This window comes from Mus caroli, unplaced genomic scaffold (genome assembly GCF_978045245.1).
Source record: "Mus caroli unplaced genomic scaffold, Mus_caroli_1 scaffold_2, whole genome shotgun sequence".
Classification (NCBI taxonomy): Eukaryota; Metazoa; Chordata; class Mammalia; order Rodentia; family Muridae; genus Mus; species Mus caroli.
Window position 1 is genome coordinate 121,411,133 of NW_028227257.1, and position 21,246 is coordinate 121,432,378.

General features: G+C 42.9%; 1 protein-coding gene across 15 annotated transcripts in view; it reads right to left on the reverse strand.

Annotated features, from left to right (window-relative positions):
- Nucleotides 1-21,246, reverse strand: part of Pkp4 (plakophilin 4) — a 207,345-nt gene that overhangs the window by 57,018 nt on the left and 129,081 nt on the right. For 14 of the 15 annotated variants that reach the window (XM_085834896.1, XM_085834893.1, XM_029474653.2 and 11 more), the window contains one exon: nucleotides 11,628-11,662. The exons of the other annotated variant lie outside the window; for it this stretch is intronic. In XM_085834896.1, the coding sequence (XP_085691022.1) occupies nucleotides 11,628-11,662 (35 nt within the window). The remainder of the gene's footprint in view (nucleotides 1-11,627; nucleotides 11,663-21,246) is intronic. 15 annotated transcript variants of the gene reach the window in all.

Sequence of the window (21,246 nt, forward strand, 5' to 3'; positions counted from 1 at the left end):
TTTAGTCCCAGCACTTGGGAGGCAGAGGCAGGCAGATTTCTGAGTTCGAGGCCAGCCTGGTCTAGAGTGAGTTCCAGGACAGCCAGAGCTTCACAGAGAAACCCTGTCTCGTAAAAAACAAACAAACAAAAAAAAAAACAAAACAAAACAAAGAAAAAGAAAAAGCCAGCTGTATGTCTGTTGAAGCAAAATTCTAGTATTGTTATTTGGTGGTGGACCAAATATAAACAATAATAATCATAGTTCTAGAGCAGAAAGTCTGATTTCTACTTCTATACAGGTGTCACTTGGTGTCCAGCATCCAAGTAGGGAATGGTTCCAGGGTCCTCAGATACAAGAACCCCTGGGTGCTTGATATGTATGCATTTCTTTTTCTTTCTCGTGTGTGTGTGTGTGTGTGTGTGTGTGTGTGTGTGTGTGTAAGAGAATCTCATACAGCAGCTCAATCTGGCCCTTTATATAAAATGAAGGGCAGTTACATCTACAACTTTCCCATACACTTTAAATCAGAGTTCTTTTCATAACCAATAAGATGTAAATATTATGCAGATATTTAACGGACTTCTTTAGAGAATGACCAGGGAGTCTGCACAGACACAGCCATCACAGCCTGACGCTGTGCACCTGAACATCGGCCGGCATGTCTCCAGATACTTTCTATTTGCAATGGTTGGATCTGTGGTGCCGAGGGAAGACAGTATGAGCAATTTTGTTTAATAAAAATTCATTAAAAAAATCTCAATACACAGAAAGTACGAATTAAATAATACCCACTGGCTGGAAAACCCACATCATTTGCTTCATGATTTCTTTCAAGGACTTGTAGGTGAGAAAATCTTGAACAACACAGCCAACCTTTTCTGCCTTTCACCCAGTTCACTCATATATGTCATTTTAATCCCCATATTTTAAATGAATGCAAAGAATTTATATTTAAATCTATTACAGTTCATACTTCTTTGTATTTTCCATTTATTTTTTCCTTTCTTTGTTACAGAATTTTAGTATCTCGTATACCAAATCATTCATTTCTAAATACTTCCACATGATAAAACCAGGACACTATAGAATTACTTTGATGTCGCATCATGACTTCACATCCAAGTTTTCCTAGTGCTGCAAAGTGTTTGTTTGGCTGTCTGGTACCTGTCAGCCTCAAGGGAGCCTTTGTGTCTAAAGCAGCTGTTACTTATGCCCCCAGTGCAGACATGGATGACCAGCGCTAACTTTCTTACCTCGTCTCACTGAGAAAACTGTAGCAATAAATGTGCTTCTTGTCTGAAGATTATGGATGCCTTGTTCCAAACCTAAATTTGAATTTAGCACAGTGCTTAAAAGCTCCACAGAGGATCTAATGTAGAGAGGTTTGGGGACATCTTGGGTAAGGGCTGCAACCCTGATCCCAATGGGTTTTGTAAAGAAGGTTGCTTTCTGCTTGCTTTGGTAGTGGCTACCACATTTATATGAAGAAAAGCATGTCTGATCCTTTTGAGCCATATATGAATCCAGGAGAAAGCAGAACTGGCAGGACACATTACAATAATTCAATTATTCCAAGGTCATGATGCTTTTCAGTCTTTGTAAGAATTAATCAAATAACAACTGTCAGAGTGAGTTGAAATCTCTGTGGAATGTTCTGATTTACCAACATTTAACAATGAGTTCTTTAAATGATTTATTCTGTTTAATGTGTCTGTAAATCTAATGGAATGGGCAAATTTAAAACAAATGACTTTTAAAAAATCTTATTTAAAAAACATTGTACTGAAAAATTAAACATACATCAGATTCCCATTCCTGCACTGTGTTATACAGAGCCCACGGAGATGGGAAGTCTTGCTGGCATCCACAGTAATGGAGGATCACTAAGCATTTTAATAGGCTAATCACAGTGTCAACGTAGGCAGGCACTCCCCAAGTTCTAGAAGTCTATCTGACAGAGACACTTGGATATGGCATGGAGATCTTCACCACTGTTTGCAGGAGTGAGAAACTGAATGGAAAGAAGATACCATTCAACTCTTAAAAAACAAGGGTGTCTTTACATCCTTACATAGAAGCACAGGATTTTACCAGGTTGAGAAAAAGAAAAAAAAAAAAAAAGGAAGGGAAAGAAGGAAGGGCGGGTGGGAGGACACAGGACAACATGGATGTATTGTAATTTATGTGGAGGAAACTAAATTCACATCCATGCTTGTTTACAGACACAAGCAGAAGAGGAACTGGCAAAGAGCTCACCAACTATGACTCCTGTGTGCAGAGGCCGGCAGAGGAGGCGTGGCTGTGGTATGAATGAGGTAGGAATGAAGCCCAGTTTGCTTTACTCCAGATGTTTCTAGACTTTTGCATTCTTACAAACAAAAGGCAGGTTTTACTTTTGCACCAGAACATCAGAAAGACAAGCAGCAATTTGGCATGGTGGTGTGCCTGTGAGCTCAGGCCCAGCTCGACGGACATACTGAGCTCCCCACCATCTGGGCCACACAACAAGACTGCTACCAACACACACACACACAGAGAAAAGGAACCTAAAGCCTAGAGCTGCCTTCTGTGTCTCTGTGGCTAAGTCAGGTCCATAAAACCTGGACTCCACAGTTAGTTTTAAAAGAAACTCTTACCCTTCTGGCGTTCAGAAGATAAACAGGAAGTGAATGAATGTGTTAAGCTCTGTCATTTGTACAGCTGAGAGCCACAATAAGTCATAAAACATCGAGGCCTCCAATAACACAGTAGTCATTTTACACACCAGCTCACATCTAATCGGCTACTCGATACTATGCACAGTACAGCAGGCTTCCTACTGGCTGTCCGTCCGTCTTGAGGCCTCCACACTTGTACAGACACACAGTGGGCTCCCATTTAAGACCTGGTCTTATCTCTAGGTGAGCTGAAGCTTTTTTTGTGTGTGTGGTTTTTTTTTTTTTTTTTTTTTTTTGTGTTGAAATTACTTGTTCCAGATGGAGAAAAGAAAAAAAAGAAAAAAAAAAAAAAAAAAAAGAAAAATTGTCTTAAGTCTCCTCTCTCATTTACCTTCAGATTTTGTGTCTGGGGTCTTTAAGCTCACTCTGGTGGCAGACCTTGTATCTAGTTATACATTTGAGAAGTAAAAATCTCTATATAAACAAAATGGAGAACCTGCCTTTATAGTCTTAAACTTGGCAGGCTACATGACCTTCTAATGTCACACAGGTCAGAGACAGGTGGACAACATTCACAAACCATGACATTTTCGTACACCGTATACACACTGAATGAACAGAGCACTGTGAAGGTAAATAATCGCTTTAAAAGTTGTATGACAATCACTTCCTGTCCCTTCCACATTTCTTGTCAAATATCAAAAGTCCTAACTATACACCTCATTTTCTCCTCCTCATCTGAATCTGCGGGGCACGGGCAAGTGCCCTGTGGGTCCACTTCAAGGTCCCCCATTTCACTGCCCCGTGTCTTTTGCTGACTCATTCTTTGAGAAGCTCTAATCTTTTTGGCCTCTTGAACTTCTTCCTTTTGAGAACCAATGCTTCAACCCTCAATCAATCTTCATTAATCTTTTCAATATTACTTTCTAGGAACCACGTTAGTGTTAACACCAGAGGGCCTGGCCAGGCCTGGTGGTTCAGGCCTGTAATCTTGGTCACTTGGAAGCCTGATGCAGGAAGATCCCAAGTTCAAGGCCTCTCCAGGCTACAGACGGACTTGACTGAGAAATTCTGAGCCCGTCTCAAAATAAAAGTAAAAGGGGCTGGGGATGAGTTCATGGTGGGTGGGAGAGAGAGACTGTCTTGCATGCATAAGGCACTAGTTTTATACGCACTTAAAAAAATCCCGCCGGGCGTGGTGGCCCACGCCTTTAATCCTAGCACTCGGGAGGCAGAGGCAGGCAGATTTCTGAGTTCGAGGCCAGCCTGGTCTACAAAGTGAGTTCCAGGACAGCCAGGGCTATACCAAGAAACCCTGTCTCGAAAAACCAAAAAACCAAAAAAACCCCTCCACTCATAAACAAGAACAGCAACGGGTTTCATTGACCGTGTGGTGGGTAGATAGTTGCATGTCTTTCAGCTCTGCAACTCAGGTGCTTTCTCTAATCTAGTTTTCTGGTGCTCTGCCCCCTCCACCTCACACACAGAATTTTTTTTTTTTAAATAAAATAAAAAAATTTATTTTGAGGCAGGGTCTCAGTATGTAACACTGGTTAGACTAGAACTTTTCATGTAGACCCAGACTGTCCTTCAAGCCCTGGGAAGGACAAGGCCTTTTTTTTTTTTTTTAATTAGGTATTTTCCTCGTTTACATTTTCAATGCAGAATTTCTTAAACTGGCAACTTTTTAGTTATAGTGATTTTTTTCCCCCCTCCTGGAACAGAAAAACTGTGAAATTGTGATCTGTAGCAACTCACGTTTCACAAGCTATGGCCAGAGCACGGAAGCAACAACCAGTGATCACTGATAAAAGAACAAATCTTGGCTCCACAAGCTTCTTTCTGACGGCCAGACACAGTTATATTTGTACAAAAAACCCCAGCAACAACAAAAACCAAAACCAAAAGCTGCATCCAAAGGCTTCTTTCCACAGTGTGTGAACCAGTCTATGTGCCTGAGTCTGCAGTCTTGTGCCCTTTGCCCTTTATTATTTCAGTACATGTTTTCTAGGATTCTGATGTTATTCTCTACTTCATTATACACTGTCTTAAAAGTTGCCTCTAGCTTTGAAGGATCATAAGCAACTGTACAAATACGTGACATGTTAAGAGATCTGTGAGGATGAATGACGAATGTGATACCCTCACCCAAGAGACAGAGGCAGCACGGGCCGCCGCCGCCGCCACCTCCGAACTGTCAGAGCAGAATGCAGGTTACTAGACATGTCAGGCTAAGGAAAATACAGAGCAGAGACACAAAACAGTACATTCTCGTCCTCTACTAGACAAAAAGAAGTGCACCAGTGCTTTAAAAAGTGAAACTGTGGTGTCAGGTACAGAATGCAGAGGAATGAAGAAGAGGTCGGACAGACAGACAGCACAGAGCTGAGGGAAGCCAGTGCTTCAGGGCATTCGGTAGAGACCCACCTGCAGGATGCAAAGGGTGTGACTGCCATCTTTTCCTCATCCTTTGGTTAGAGTCTCTTTCCAAAAAGCCTACCACTCTTAGGCTAAATACCACCCACCAACCATCTACCAACCACCAAGTCAAACCAGACTTTCCTGAGCTGAATTAGACAGAAATGGAAATCTCTGAGCTCAGTGCATCCCAAGTTCTTCCTTAGATGCTGCAGTAAGTTGTCTATTTAAAAACAAAACTCAACAGCTGGGCTCAGTTTTGGCATTTCAGCGGAAGGTAGCATCCTCCACACTGGGCGTGGCTATCGATTCACCTTCTTGCTGGAAGGCTTCTTGCTGGAAGGGATGAACTTTTCAAATTAAATCTGTAAAACCTCAAAGAGGGAGGGAAAAAACCCAGAGAAATTGTCTGCAAGTAAAAGCAAAGTATGAAGAAGATAAAAGCTGTGCTAGACCTTCAGACCCTGCCCTTCTATGAAGTCTTTTCTTCTACAGGAGCCAAGGCAAAGAATGGTGGTGTCTTCTGTTGAGACCAAGCCAAAAACACAGCACACTGAAGCCCTTGAAAATATTTTTCTCATGTTAAAGCCACCCCTGCTCATTCTGGGCAGGATTGTCACAGTGTGTTCTTTCTGTTCTACACACAGAGAACTAATACAATAAGGTTTACAGTAAAAAGAACACTAAAACCATCATTTTACTCCAATTATTAACTTACACTCGAACTTGGAAAAGGCCATCTATTATCTGTTAGAAAAAGGAGCATAAAAGGAATCAGATTTTACTTTTACTCATAAAATCAATTTTCCTGACCTTGTAGCTAAAGAGTTACTGTCATGGCCGCAGTTCAGCTGCCACAGGCATGGGTATAAAGCGGATGAGCATCAGAAAAACACAATAATGCTGTGATGGGAAAAGAACAACTATTACCATCTGTGGCTGTAAGATCTGAAAGTGAGGCCTGCCTGCCCTGGAAAACCATAACTACATGACTCTAAGGCCCAGTTGGGGTAAGAGTCTGGGCTATGGTGCTCTAAGAAACAGAAGGGGCCAGGTCATTCAGGGTGGGAAGAAGGGCCCTGCTGCGGTGAGGGCAGCTGAATTGCTAAAGTTGATCCCTGAGCTGGGGGAGATATGTGGGCAGCATTTAACTGCTATGTATGTAAGTTAAGTATATTTAATGCTTATATATCCATATATTTTATGTATTCTTATATATTTCACACATAATGCAATGATTGCACTGCCTGCTGGGGTGACAAAAGCTAAAAATGGACACACACACCCTCTTTAAGAAAACCATCCCGGGGCCTAGCAAACACATAAGTGAATGCTCACAGTCAGCTATTGGATGGATCACAGGGCTCCCAATGGAGAAGCTAGAGAAAGTATCCAAGGAGCTAAAGAGATCTGCAACCCTGTAGGTGGAACAACATTATGAACTAACCAGTACCCTGGAGCTCGTGTCTCTAGCTGCATATGTATCAAAAGATGGCCTAGTCAGCCATCACTGGAAAGAGAGGCCCATTGGACATGCAAACTTTATATGCCCCAGTACAGGGGAATGCTAGGGCCAAAAAGTGGGAATGGGTGGGTAGGGGAGTGGGGGAGGGGTATGGGGGACTTTTGGAATAGCATTGGAAATGTAATTGAGGAAAATACGTAATAAAAAATATTTAAAAAAAAAAAAAAGAAAGAAAACCATCAAGCCTGTCAACGGATATTTGCTACTTGCCGATGACATGAGTCCTGATAATGGGGGTCAGAGTGTGGAGATGAGGGAGGAAGGTCAAGGAGTCCTAAACACTGCATTCCCCACCGTACATCTTCATCTGTCTGTACCATGCATCACAAACATAGGAACACCAACGTCTGTCAGGCGCTGGTAGCTAAAACCCTAGCTGCCCTCTCTAGTTCAAGAAGCTAGGCAGCAGCTGCTGGGTGGGCAAGAACAGCAGAGAAGACAAGTACCAGCCCATCTCAGTTCCAGACAGGATTTCTGCCATAGGATGCTTCTTCCTGGTTCCAACAAATGTAAAAACAAATCTCACCCAATCTCTGCCTCCTCCGAGACTCTGACAGAGTCAAGCACCCTGCCACCCCCGGCCCTCGGAACAGAGGCAGACACTTAGGTTCATCAGTCTCTAGGGTGCTCGCTTTCCAGATCTTCCCAACCCTACTTTCGCAGCCCACGGGCTCTCTGCCTCAAATTGCCTGTATTTAACTAGCTGGCGTGGGTTCTGCTTCCCCAGCCAAAGACTGACGAAGAGACACAGCTGTTATTATTGCTGGACCATAAGTAACTCTTACCCATCACACAGTACCCTCCAATAGGAAAGAAAAAGTGCTAACACTAAGGATAATTTATATTTTCAAGGTACAAAAGACATCAAGGAGAAACTAAACGGCTCAATCTCATATACTTGGGAGGGAGGGGAAGCAACTTGGTCACATACATTGAGGATCTTAATACTGTATGTATACACCTCACATGCTTTCTTTCAAAAAATCCAGGAGATGCATTTTTATATGGTTATGTTATCACACTGATTTACAGCAAAAATCAGAAAATTCTAATGTTGAATAATAGTACATATACAAGCATGGAACATATTTCTCAACATTCTCAGGCATCTTCCTGCCAGTTATAGTAGTTATAGTCTCTGCTCCAATTCTCCATTAAATCTGAATATCTGAAGAGGGTGAGGCTTCTGCTCTAGACGCTGGAAACCATACACACATTCAAGGTGTCAAGAAATCCTTCCTATGTAATACTAAAGATCAATCAATAGAGGAATTTCATACTTAACACACTAAGCATCTGGGGAGGCAGCAGCTAGCTTGGTCTACATAGAGAGTTCCAGGGCAGCCTGGTCTACATAGAGAGACCCTGACTTAAAAAGCAAACAAACAGCAAACATAACTGCACATCAGTGCTCTCAAGTTTACTTACAAGGGCAACTATATGTGTAATTCACAGACAATTGAGATGAGATTAATTATAAGTAATTAGTTTATACTTTTTTATATTGTAAAATACCAATTAGGTATGTGACAAGCACATTGAAAATGATGTTTTTTTTTTTTTTTTTCTAATAGTAAAAAAGATGGGGAGGGCAGATAGGAAGACTAAAGGATAAGCTTTGCTATTCCCCAGTGCTTGAAGAAGTAAGAAAAAACTGACGCTGGCCATCACTGAGGTGCAAACAGATGATGAGGAGATACCTCGCCACACGTGCCAGGACAGCTATAGTACACCCCAAGTGTGGGAAGGGATGTGAAAGCCCTGTGCTTTATTGGTGGGAATGTTACAAAGGCACAGCCACGCTGGAAACCATTTTACCAATTGTTTAAAAACTCTGAGTTACAAGCTGGCTGGGCGATTGTTCTTAGTTATATGTACAGTAAAAATATACATGTACAGGTTTTCATAAATATTCAAAGCAATGGCCGAAAGGAGGACAAGTGCCTATCAACTGCTGAGTGGGTAAAGACCGTGTTCTCCAGTATCCCAAGGGAGATTATTTACCAATAAGGACAGAGTGCCGACACACACACACACAGGGTGAATCTTGAGAACACAATGCTCTCTGAAAGAGGTCTATCATGAGGGGCCACACCTTGTACAAACCCAGATACTAAAATGTCTGGAACTGGAAAATTCCTAAGTTCATAAAGAAAGACAACAGTGGCTGCTTAAGATTAGTAGTTTTGGGTAGAAAATGATACTGACTTATAAAATGTGTGTGGCATCTTTACAGGTAATGATAATGTTCTGAAATTGACTGTGGTGATGTGGGCACAACTCTGTATATTTTAATGATTTTGAAATGTGTAGAAGTGTAAATTGTAGAGCATGTGAGTTATACCTCAATGAGGTTATAATATCAAGAAGACAGAAAGAGCTACAAGGGAAACAGTATGGTCAGAGTCACATCATACATGCTAAATGTGCAATAAAGAAAACACCATAAGCTGTGTATGGTGAATCCCAGCATGAAGGAGCTGAGCCAGGCCAGACTGGGATGTGACTCAGTGAGTTCCAGGACAGCCTGGGGTGCACAGAAAGGCTCTGCTGTTAAAAAAAAAAAGAAAAGAAAAAAAAGAAAGAAAGAAAAGAAAAAAGGAGAGAAAGAAAGAGGAGGAAGAGGTGGTGGAAGAAGAGGAGGAGGAAGGGAGGTGGGTGGCAATGGCTGTCGGCAAGGCAGGATTTACAACTGTACTAATGTCCTGTGAGGCTACCAAGAGTTCCCAACCTTTTGACATTGCAACATGACACTGTCATCTACCAAGTTCATGATCAAGAGTATACAACTGAGGTGAGAAAGAGAGAGAGAGCGAGAGAGAGAGAGAAAGAGAGAGAAGCAAACAAACCAACAATTTGTAGAAATAGAAAAAAGTTTCCCTGATTTGTGTGTCGTGGCATTCCTGGCCTCTCAGGAATGCCTGGGATCACAGACTGTCTGTTGGACACGCCTTCAGTGTAAGACTTTCAAGAGCACCTCGAGAACAGTAGTTAAGAATCAAAATAAGCTCTTTGGTGTTTTAAAAACTTACAACATTTTGTAATTTTTTTCTAAATATATATTCTGTCCTAAACTAACACAGTTGCCCCTCTTAGACAGAGGGTTTTTCTTTAATTTTTCCTAAGGAATGCCCATTTTCTAGGTCCCTGTGCAGAGAGGAAAATGAAACTTTCCAAGGGCTTCAAGTTCAGTTGTGAATCTAATGTACGTGCCCTCAAGCCTTCTTGACATTTACTGTCCATTCATATATGAGTGTATTCATTCACTTAGGTCAGCCAGGCCGGCATCGGTCGTCCTGCTCTTTGTGATGACCTGACACACTGTGACAAAGTAGGGAAAGAAGAATTGTCCCAATTGACACCCCGGGGCTCCTCGGGTTTCAGATCATCTCTGATTACCTCCCAGGAGCAGCGAGCAGGGCTGCTCTCCAGGTTCCAGCCTAGCTGCTGCTCAGACGGCCCGTTCCACAGCACTCTGGGTACATGTCTGAAGCACTTGGTCAAATGTGACTGTGCAGAGAACTATCTGCTCAACAGGAACGCTTTCCTGCACCCTGGACTGGGGCTTGCTTTAACATTTATACCTCACTACTGAATATCCCGTTGCTCCGTTTACCATCAAATCTAGCATGCCCAACATCAAAGTCCAAAGTGTCCCAGAGACTGGCTCTCCATTCTAACTCACCTAGTTTTTCAATGAAGCTGCCCTCCTAAACTGCTCAAGACCTCAAGGCTTGGCCACACTAAGCCACTCTCCACATCGAGCAATAACCTAGTCCAGATGTTCCCACACCAAATTAGCAGTGTGTTTCCAGCCAGTCTTTCTTTGCTATATTTTTCTTCCCTCTAATCTATAACTATGCTGTCTTTCAGAGGATGTTTAAACTACATGACTTCTCTTTAAGGGCTTCCAGGGTCTCTTCATAGCTACTGAGAGATTAAATGTCCCTGATGGTCTAATTCAGCCTTCTAATATCTAATATCTCTCTTTAAAACCTAGTTTCAAATATTCCCACACAATGCTGCTACTGTGTGTTCTGTCTGGTGTGAATGCTTCCTCTCTAGTCTGGTGGAGGTGAAGACTGGGTGGGGCTTAGGGCTCATCTCTGCATAGCTATCTCAGAAGTGACCATCTATAACATGAAATTCCACCTTATTTCCAAGGTAGCCACATATTCTCCTATGGAGTATCTTCCCTTTTACTAACTGTAGGTGATCTTGTGAGTAGGAGCAGTTTGAACAAAAATCATTGTCGGCTAGCAGTGTGAACGGCATTAGAATTCTGTGGTCAAATGCAGATTAAGCTTAGATACTGGGCATCTGCTGCTGACTTGCTCACCTTATAACCTCCATCTGGCCTGGTAGTGCGAGGACCAGGTGGGCGGTGCTAAGACGATGTGCAGGGTGCAGGGTGCAGAACATCCAACACATGGTGTAGGAGCTTGATTACCACAAGCTGAGTGAAGACTGAATGTAACCCTTGGGATAGGGGCAGATACTCTTTGTAATGGAATTCACCCTTCCCATCACAGGTTTAGGGGAAGATACACAAGCTATATCAAAGCCTACTATACTATACAGCAGGATTAGCAGATATCTTACATGGAAGAATATAAGCTGAACATTCAAGTAACTCTAAGTATGAACAACAATGAGACATCTGATGGAGATGAGTCATTATCCTTTTACAATAACCTTCCTGGTGTCCCCTTTGTTTCCTTGCAACGAAAAGCTTCAGAAACACAGCTGCTATTAAGGGAATTGCTGTGCAATGCTGTAACTTTCAATTATGCTAAAGGATGAAGGATTCAGCAACTACTACACCAGAGCGAAGTAGTGCAGTCTCAGTACTGCCAAGAGCTCTGCTTGGCTTACTCCATCAAGGGGTAGGGAGTTAAAGAATACGATAAGTAGGAGTTAGGGATTCGGCTCAGTGGCAGAGCATTCGCCTAGCTTGCACAGGCCATGGCTGCTAGCTAAGTAGCTGCTTCTTTATTTGGATCTAAAACAAAAAACAATTTTTACATAATTAAAAAAAACCATACCTGTTGATCTCCAAGGAAATGACTTTTCAGTTGAGCTAGAGAAAAAGAAAAAAAAAAAAAGAGGTTTTGTCATAGAATTAATTTGTGGGCTTAGTTTGCATTTCAAAACTATTTGTTACATCTAATTATGTAAATGAATAAAAAACCTCAAATAAAATTCAAAATTACCCATCTTCATTACTTTTTAAGCTGTATTTTGTACTTGGAAACTAGGCAGATTATAAAGAGATGCAGAACTGAGCGTATTAACAGAGGTGGCATTTGTGGTGCCGGGAAACCACAGGCGTATCAGATACATTTGAAAAGACCCCAATAACCACTAGAAAGGAAGCCATGAGAGACCCCCATAGACAAGCAAGTTAACGGGCATGCTTTGCATCAAAAGTTACCTTATAAAAAGCTAAAGTATACACTAAAAATCATTACAACAGGGCAGTATCTGAGTTAGTTTCCTTAGCAGTGGTTCTCAACCTGTGTGCCGCAACCACTTTGGGGCCTGGAAAGACCCTTTCACAGGAGTCGCCTAAGACCATTGGAAATTCCAACACGGATATTTACATCATGATTTCTAACAGTAGCAAAGTTACAGTTTAAATAGTATGAAAATCATTTTATGGTTAGGAGTCACCTCAACATGAGGAGCTGTATTAAAGAGTCTCAGTATTAGGAAGGTTGGGGGCCACTGGCTTATACTTTATGTATATAGAAAACAATTTCCATGTGAAAATATATTTGTTCACCTTTTTGCCTTTCTCTTCCATGGATCAATTGACACAGGACAGTATGACATTAGCGGACAGTGAGATAGAACACAGACTAGATGATTAAGCATTGCACTTAAGATATGTATTTCCATTTTGAATATACTAGCTCTTTTATCATATGCACAATAATTTTGTCACAGGGCCATAAGTAAATTTATTTTTGGCAACTAGAAATGCTGAGGTCAAACCTAACATGCTACTTGCTATCATTCCAAAACCAGTATGCCTAAACACTGAGACAGATACACACACACACACACACACACACACACACACACAAAAGCAAAGTTATTAAGTTATTCCTTTGGGGTAAGAACATAGATTTTTTTTTTCTTTAAAGTTTATGAAAGAGCTGTAACTCTGAGCTTAAATAAACACATAGAGCTCACAGAGGGTCACCTGCCAGAGCTGCGGCTCTACACGCCTCTCTAACTCCTTGCCATCTTCCCCAAGAATTAAAAAGATGGGAGGGACTTTTGCTCGGTGAAAATGTGTGTGATTGCCCCCCTTTCCATCATGGGCACAGCCGGTCACATGCCAGGGCCAGGACTCAGTTGCAAGCAGGGTAACTGCTCCCATGAATGGAGTCAATCAGCGAATACTCATCTTGTCTGAGCTCTGAGCCTGTGGCTCCAGCTAGTGTGCTCTTTTACCCCATTGCAAAAGGCACAGCTGGTGGTGGATGGGGAACTGCGAGCAAATCTCACTGAGGGCTACTTGCCTTGTTCCTGGTGGCAGGTCCCAACCGTCCTCCAGCTCTCCAGCTTAGAAAGTAGTTTCTTTCTTGCAATGAGTTTCTGTTTCTTAGAACTTTTTTTGTTTTGTTTTTTTTTCGAGACAGGGTTTCTCTGTGTAGCCCTGGCTGTCCTGGAACTCACTCTGTAGACCAGGCTGGCCTCGAACTCAGAAATCCACCTGCCTCTGCCTCCCAAATGCTGGGATTAAAGGCGTGCGCCACCACTGCCCAGCTTCTCAGAACTTTTGTTACTTCATTTTATTCACAAAAATAGTTCTCCAAACACTAGGACTGATAATGTCTCACTGTATAGTTGTCAAAACAATCAGGTCTTATGTCAATATTAATACCTGCTGCTAACCAAACTGCCATCCAGAACAGCTTCATAACAGCCTGTGCAGCTTCGACTACCATGGGAGTTTAACTTTAATGGAACACTCTATAATGGCTTTCATCTTTGCAACTACCAACCTTATCAAGCCACTCTGGGCTTCTGCTCAGAGTAGCAGAGGCTGTGGCTGTGTGGCTCCACTCTGCCATGGGCCCAGCCTCCTGCCTGCCTGGCATACAGGAGACGCTTTAGACGCAATGTTACTTCACAAAATGTGAGAAGCACTGAGCAGTGCACTGCTCTGGGTAATGAGGTAAATACTGAGGAGAGGCCTAACTGTGCTCAAGCAGATAACTTATTTCACCCTTTGTCATGAGGAGCAGGTACCAACAGATTGTTTTGTATGGTTTTTTTTTTTTTTTTGGTTGTTGTTGTTGGGGGGGAGGGATGGGACAAAAAAAAAAATCAGACAAATTGCATCTGAGTGCTGAAAAGGACTTAGGTACCCTAAACACAGCAGGGCATACCTAAGTCAATGGGAATCTTCAGCTAAAATCATCTTCCTATTCCTATTTAAAGTAATGTACATAACTCATTAGGAAGATAAGCTAATAATGAACATTAAAAATAAGCCAAATTGCAAAGGTATGCGGAAGAGCACAGATTACCCAGTTAAGCTGACAGGGAACTGACAATATCGTGTAGTAACTACAGTGTGTGTTCTTCAGAACAGTGCATTCAAAGTTCTTACTTTAAGGGAGTCTCAAACTGCTCACTCTGTGACTCCAGGACTGAAGAACAAAATACACAGGATCTGAAATGCTGCTTAATAACTCACTCTGCTCTAGAGCTGTGAGAGTCAGATTCATGGGAGAGACAGCAGAGGCAGCTTCAGCCGGGAAGGATAGGCCCGCTTCCTTCCCTTTCTCCACTCCCCGCACCATCTATTCCTAGAAGCACTTCCCAACTGACGCTGGCTGCCTACCATGTGTCTACAGGCACTGTGCCCACAGGACTCCGCCCTGGCTCCTTTTCACGTCCCTTCTGAAGGTGCCAAGTAGCTTGTGTTCTAGGATCTTCCACTGGAATGTGAAAGACATTTCACACACAATGACTGAATCATCAACAAAAGTTCTGTGTCAATAGGAAAATATCGTCATAATTTTAAATAACTTAAATTAACTAACCATCATTTAAATGGATGGTTCATATGCTCAGAATTGTTCAGGTCAGGAGATGGAGAACGAATAAAAAGAAGATTACTGGCAAATTAGCCATCAAAGCTTTGAATTTTAAGTAAAATATTAGTTTGTCTTAAAACTTATTTTAGGCAGGGACTATGCATTTTTTGTGCTTCATAAAATATATAGAAATCAATGTAAAATTCTATTCATATGGAATTAGTTTTCATTTGTAGATAAAAATGGTTTCTTAGAGTTGCACATTGTGTTTGAAAATCTTCCTGAATTTGGTCTTTTGTCAGGAGTCAAGAAACTTGCTTGTTCATACTCTGCCAAGGCCCGAGGGCTGTCTAATGAGCAGGCTACAAGAAGTCACATAAGAAGAATGAGTGGTGACTTGAGCATTTGCCAGGGACACAGCCACTGCAGTGAGTACTGCCCCATGGACACAGCCACTGCAGTGAGTACTGCCCTATGGACACAGCCACTGCAGTGAGTACTGCCCCATGGACACAGCCACTGCAGTGAACACTGCTCCTGGCCACCAAGGCTTAGAATCTGGCTCATGAGCCTTGAGAGCCTATGAATCAATATGTAATCATCCCTCTCTCTGCTTATGCAACCAGGAAAGAAGGCTTGCTGGTAACTACAAATCACACCTGGCTCATCATAAGACTAACAAACACCACAGCAGGTCCTGTGAAATGAGCCCAGTATTTTCAACCCCACTTCATGCTCAACATGTTACAATTCTTTCCACTCTATTAGCACCATGGGTCACTCAGCCTGAAAAGCATGAGTTATTCCCTGCCCGGGGCACCCAAGTCTTTTCCACTCACACAAATGCTGCAGAAGCTCACGCATGGCTCTCACTGGGGGCACCCCCACTACCGGTGACATAGGTTGGGCATCCATCCTTTGATCCTATTTAGGCTGCAACATTCTGACTTTCTTCTAATCGGTCTTGTCTTCTTATCCTTTCAGGCTGTCTCCTGCTGTTGCTACTGAGTTTTACCAAATAGCAATAAATGGGTAGCATTCCCCCACTGCTAAAGTACAGACAGACCCACAGAAGACAAAATGCAAACATCTGAGGGTGGTCCAGGAGGTCCTTGCCACCTGGTCCCTTTAGTTTGCCCTTTCCCACACAAGCCTACATTCCAGGAACTCGCAAGTACTTGAACTTGCCTCATGTGCCAGGCTGCTTCACACTTTGAATGCTATTTTGGGGCAAGAATGTGTGAAGCTGTCTAAAAATTCTTTTAAGACTTGTTTGAATGCCAGGGCTGCTGTTCAGGTACCATGTAACTACATATGTATGCACTGTATACAGGAAACTAAGCAGTCTAGTGAGGCTCAAGTTTACTTTGTGTCACTTCCTATGAGGAGGAACATTCTCAGAAAATGCTTCCCCTCCCCTGCCTATTGTGAACTGCCTGACTGGGGAGGCGGTGGGGAGGTCACAGTGAAGATAAGAGTGGAGTGACAGACCCTCTGCCAAGCCATCTCCTTACCCTTCTCAGGTCTGTGTTTATCACTCAGATGCAAAGAACTTTCAATGACTGAAGCAATTAGCCATGGGCAATAACAAATTAAACTTCACTTACGAGAACTACTCCAGAAACTGTAAATATAGCATGGGCCCTACTGTCTGGACTGACTGTGTACTCCTCAATGACCTGGAAGGTCCTTCAAGAAACAGGAATGGGAGTTGATCCCTTGCTCCTTTTCATTGAGAGCGTGCCCAATCACTCACTTCTGCTTCTCATGATCACAACTGTGGTAGTTCCTGGTTTCTGGTTCCAGACCATGGACGGCTCTTCTTACGGGAGAGACTGTGCCCTGATTCCATCCAGAACTGAATAGGATACTGGAATGCCTCAATAGGAATTTTTTAGGGCTGTTCAATTTTAAAAGTAAATTCTAAGTGATTTTCAATCATTTCTTTTTTTTTTTTTTAAACAAAAGAGGCAGATTAACCATTTTATGATGCAGGTTTCTTGAATGTTCTTGGCTTTTTGCTGAGAATACCTCTTTTAAAATATAACACCTACAGAAAGACTAGAACTTCAAAGCATTAGTCCCATTGTCAGGAGAAATTTCCCTTTAGTGTGACTCCCATCAGCCATGTCCTGGGCTCAGTTTACCCTACCACTTGGTATGGAAGAAGCAGGGCCTCCCTAGTGCTCAAAGTTCCAAGAACTATTACCATCCACCGACAGGTAACTGTCCTATGCTTGGGAGGGGCCTCATCTGTAGCTTTCTAAAGGCAGATGGTGAGGAAACGCAGTTTCTCCCTCAGACTCATCCTCCGAGTGTCAGAACAAGTCGGACATCAGACAAAATTCAACAACAATCTTGATAGTTTTTCCTCACCAAGCACAGATACTCGCCATCCTTACACTACCTAAGTAACGAACAGCAAAGTCAATCAATAAAATAGATGCTAACAAGGGAGTTTGCCTTATCTTCTTGAAGATCAAGGAATAGGGAAGGCAAACTGAAACCATCAATCCCTAAGAGGCTTGAAGACCCTGGTTTTAAAAATTCATTAGCCAAGGCAGGAGGAACTGCCTGCAGTCTGAAAGCTATTCTTGGTATTTAACTAAACTTCTGGGAAAGTCTTCCGAAAGTACTTAGTGCCCATCCACAGCCTCAACAGACAGAAATCTTCCTCTCCTTCTCCGTCTTAGCTCTAGTAATTCTGTTAGCTGAAGACCGAGACTCATTCTTCCTGGCTATCTGTACAGTTAGCCTTTAGTCCCCTCTCTTCTAGAGGCAACTCCCAATCTCTCAGTAAGGAGGGCGAGTGAAACATGACAATGGCCCTAAGTCAAGATTAGTTATTTTGCATGTTATGAATTTGTCCCCAACAATGGCACAGGTTCGTGGTCTACGAGTCATAACAAATGAGAGAGGGCAAGGGGTCTCTTTGTAGTTACTTAGGAGACCTGAGGGTGGTGTGGAGGTTAGGGAGAGACTGCTCCAGACGAGGAATGATGCCTCTCACGCAGGGCACGACAACTCCCAACAGGAGCCTTGAGCTGTCACCACAGGCAGACAGACATTTGCTTTGGTTCATCCCCACTCCAAACTCACAGAGGGGTAACAAGGTGGCTAGAGAGGGCAGAGCAGATACTCCAAGGCTGTAGGAGAAAGGCAAGGCCTGCAGTCTGACTCGGGTATTTCCTTTCAGTAGTGGCGGCAGGGGTGGAGTCCAGTCTTGGTTTTCTTCGGTCAGTGAGTTTGGTGAACTTTGTGGCACCCATTGCCTCATTTCTACTTATGCTGGTTTCCTGCTTCTCGAGTTTTCATTCAACCTTAAACTCATGCCACATACTTGACTGCAGCTTTAGATCCCCTTTTAACAGCTGTCTAAAATGCCAGGAAAAGGGTAAGATATAAATAAATAATATTATGACCAGTCTTCCAAAGAGAAGACGACTTTTGATGCTTCGTGCAAACACTCCAAGTGGAGGAAACCCAGGGAGCAACAGAGAGAGAACATTTTAGATGATGTTAAATATTCTCTGACAAAAGCATTTTGTGTGAGTGCTTTGAATCTATGAATAAAAGATTTCAGAGACCATATGGGAAGCGAAGATCAAAGAGGATGTGTTACTAGACAAAAATGAGACAAACAGTTCCCTGTGGTATCCCCATAAATTACACAGGAAGTAAGACTTCTGCTGAGGCCCACCCCACAACAGGTGTCCTGATTAGTCAAAGAAATCCAGAGAGAAGGGTTTTCTAACACCCCGGCTAACACAACACCAGGCTCTTCCAATGGACTCAGTCATGATCAGAGATCCTATTCAGGCAAAGGGTCAGTGCATGAATAGACCGGTGGATGGGAAGTGTGTGTTTATGGCCTGTCAAAGGTGGATGGGAAGTATGTGTCCATGGCCTGTCAAAGGCCGTCACATCCCTCACTTCCTGTCTTCTCAACCCCAAAGATGAAGAAGCAGAGAAGGGAAAACTTAAGTTCAGAGTGAAAACCAAGTGTTCAAATAAAAATGTCCTTATCTTTCGGAGTCAGAACAATCCCAGCCTTATAATTTTAAATGAAGGCGGCAATGGTGAGAGGAGCAGGAAAAGAGCTTTTCAAAGAAGGGAAGAGGAGGAGGTCTCTGCATGTCTACTTCTCTACATGAGATTAAATACACCACCAACTCAGGACTCAGCTGTACAGATCTAAGAAAAACACTGATGTTCATAAACTTTCTAATTTATAGTTATAAAGTCTTGTTTTGATGCAAACATGTACTGTAGCAGCCGACTTTTCAGTGTAAAGTGGGGATCCAAACTTGGGACATCACATTTGCACAGCACATGAGATCCATATCCTCAGCTTCTGAAATTTCATTTTAAAAAGGAATTTCAAGGCTGTACTTTCAATGAAATATTGTATTCTGATAATAATGAGCCAGTTTAGATATGCGAAAGCAAATGACTGGGCCAGACATAGTGGTGCAACCTGTAACTACAGTGCTTGGAAGGCCAGGTTGCATCATCCGTATAGTGTCCAGCTAAAAATTCATTTCTGCCTACTGATTAGCCAGACCAATAATTTATGCTTAGATTTTCTGAAGAGGGGGAGGTTCTTCAACTTCTAAGAGAAATTTTGTTCTAATTACAAAAATAAAGAACACAGTACTCTTTTCAAATTTCTGCTTAGCTTCTGCTTCTCACTGGAATTATGTTCTCAAGTCTTGATTTATAGACCAGGGCCATAGGAAGCTATTTCTGTGCTGAGGGAGAAATGAAATCACATGTGGGAGGAGGAGAGATCTAACATCATCAATAACTGTCTGGGGGAAAGAACAGAGCCTGGAGACAGTCAATACCCAGCCACAGCTGCTCTGTACTGCGGCATCTGAAACCAAGCTGAAGGGCTTCAGACTGCTTAAAGCCCTGACTCACCCAACAGCCTCAAATCCACCCGGCCTCCTCTTCTCTTTCGACCACTGCTTCCTACATAAATGCAGAGGAGTTCCAAGCTACCAAAGGCGGGGGTGGGGGGAGGGCATGGGAATGAACCAGAAGGGTTCTCTCAAGACAACATTCTTGAAAGACAGAGGGTGATCTGTAAAGCCTACTCAGGTGGCCAGACCCTTCCAAAGCACAGACACAAAGAGTGTCCGGTGGTCAAGAAAGTTTTAGAGCTCTAGTGTGAATGTCCAGTTTACAACACGACAAGAGAGAGCTAAACAGCTTAATCTTTCCCCTTTACCATTCATGGCCATAAGTCAGCATGTTCCATAAGAAAGGCTTAGGGAAGATATGGAACCAACTGTGAATTATAATCTATAAAATTTTAAAGTCAGAGCTGCTAAAAGTGTCCCTTGATGTCTGCCTGATTCCCTGAGTTTGATTCCCAGCACCTATGTGGTGGAAGGAGAGACCTGAATTCCACTCTCATGCTGTGCGATGCGCACACACCCTCAAATACACGTGATAAAATGAATTTAAAAGTCATGGCTACCAAGCAGTCTCTCTTTAAACTTTCACAGGAATACCATTAGACTATGAAATTTTAAGGGTTTTAGGAAATCACAACTTCTGAGGCATATGACTATATTAATTTTATAAAAATGCAATCAATTAGATATGAAGGGGAAAGGAAGGACTGGGAAGGAGATTTGGGGAGGTCAAGGAGGATGGGGGAGTATAGTGAAGAGATGTATTAACAATACAGAGGTTTGGAAAAGCTATATGAAATCCTACTATTTCATAACACACATACACACACACACACACACACACACACACACACACACACACACACAGGATAATTCATCAGAAACCGGGGCTGCCAAATACAAAGCCAGTTCCGGGTGTGGAGTGCCTCTGTTGGAAGGCAGAGTGTTCTCGAGCGCCCAGAACAACCCAGGCTGGTTATGCTGCTGTTCTCGGCTCCCCAGCAGAACTTGATGGTAAGGCCCTGCTACTGAGATCAACACAACTTTGGTCATAGGACATGGAGAAACAAAGCTGGTAATGACCTGGAAGCTTCCTCTACATTGGCTAGCTTTCACAGTACCAGAGGTGACGTTCAGGCTGCTGGGGGAGCTGAGCGGGTATGTCAGTAACAACCTGGGTACAATAATGACAGGCACAACAAGATACACCCATGGCTGTAATAGTGGCGGGAATGTTCTGGGGTAGCAACAACTTTCTGGTAGAATAAATGTCTTGTACTGCAAATCTGGCCAAGACTGGGCACTCATGGGCCCCAGGGGTGAGCCTAACTATTCGGAGTGTGTTAAGTGGACCTGTACAAATTGTCTTCTACAGGTCGGCAAACTCTCTGACCTCACCAGAAGTGTCTTTGTGCAATGGACGGTGGGGAATGCAGAAACTTATAAGTGGTCAATGTGCAGAGAAAAGGTGTCTTTGGGGTGCTTGGCTACAAATGGGACATATATATCACATTGCCTCCCAGGGACCAGCAGATCTCAGAGGGGACAGAAATACTTCAAGAGCCAGAGGTCAAGGAGGACCACGGCAAAAGAGGATCCCCTGCACATGGCAGGCCTGTCGCACTCATGAACTTACAGAAGCTGTGGTTGCTTACAACCAGATCAAGCCAGTCAACTCTGCAGCA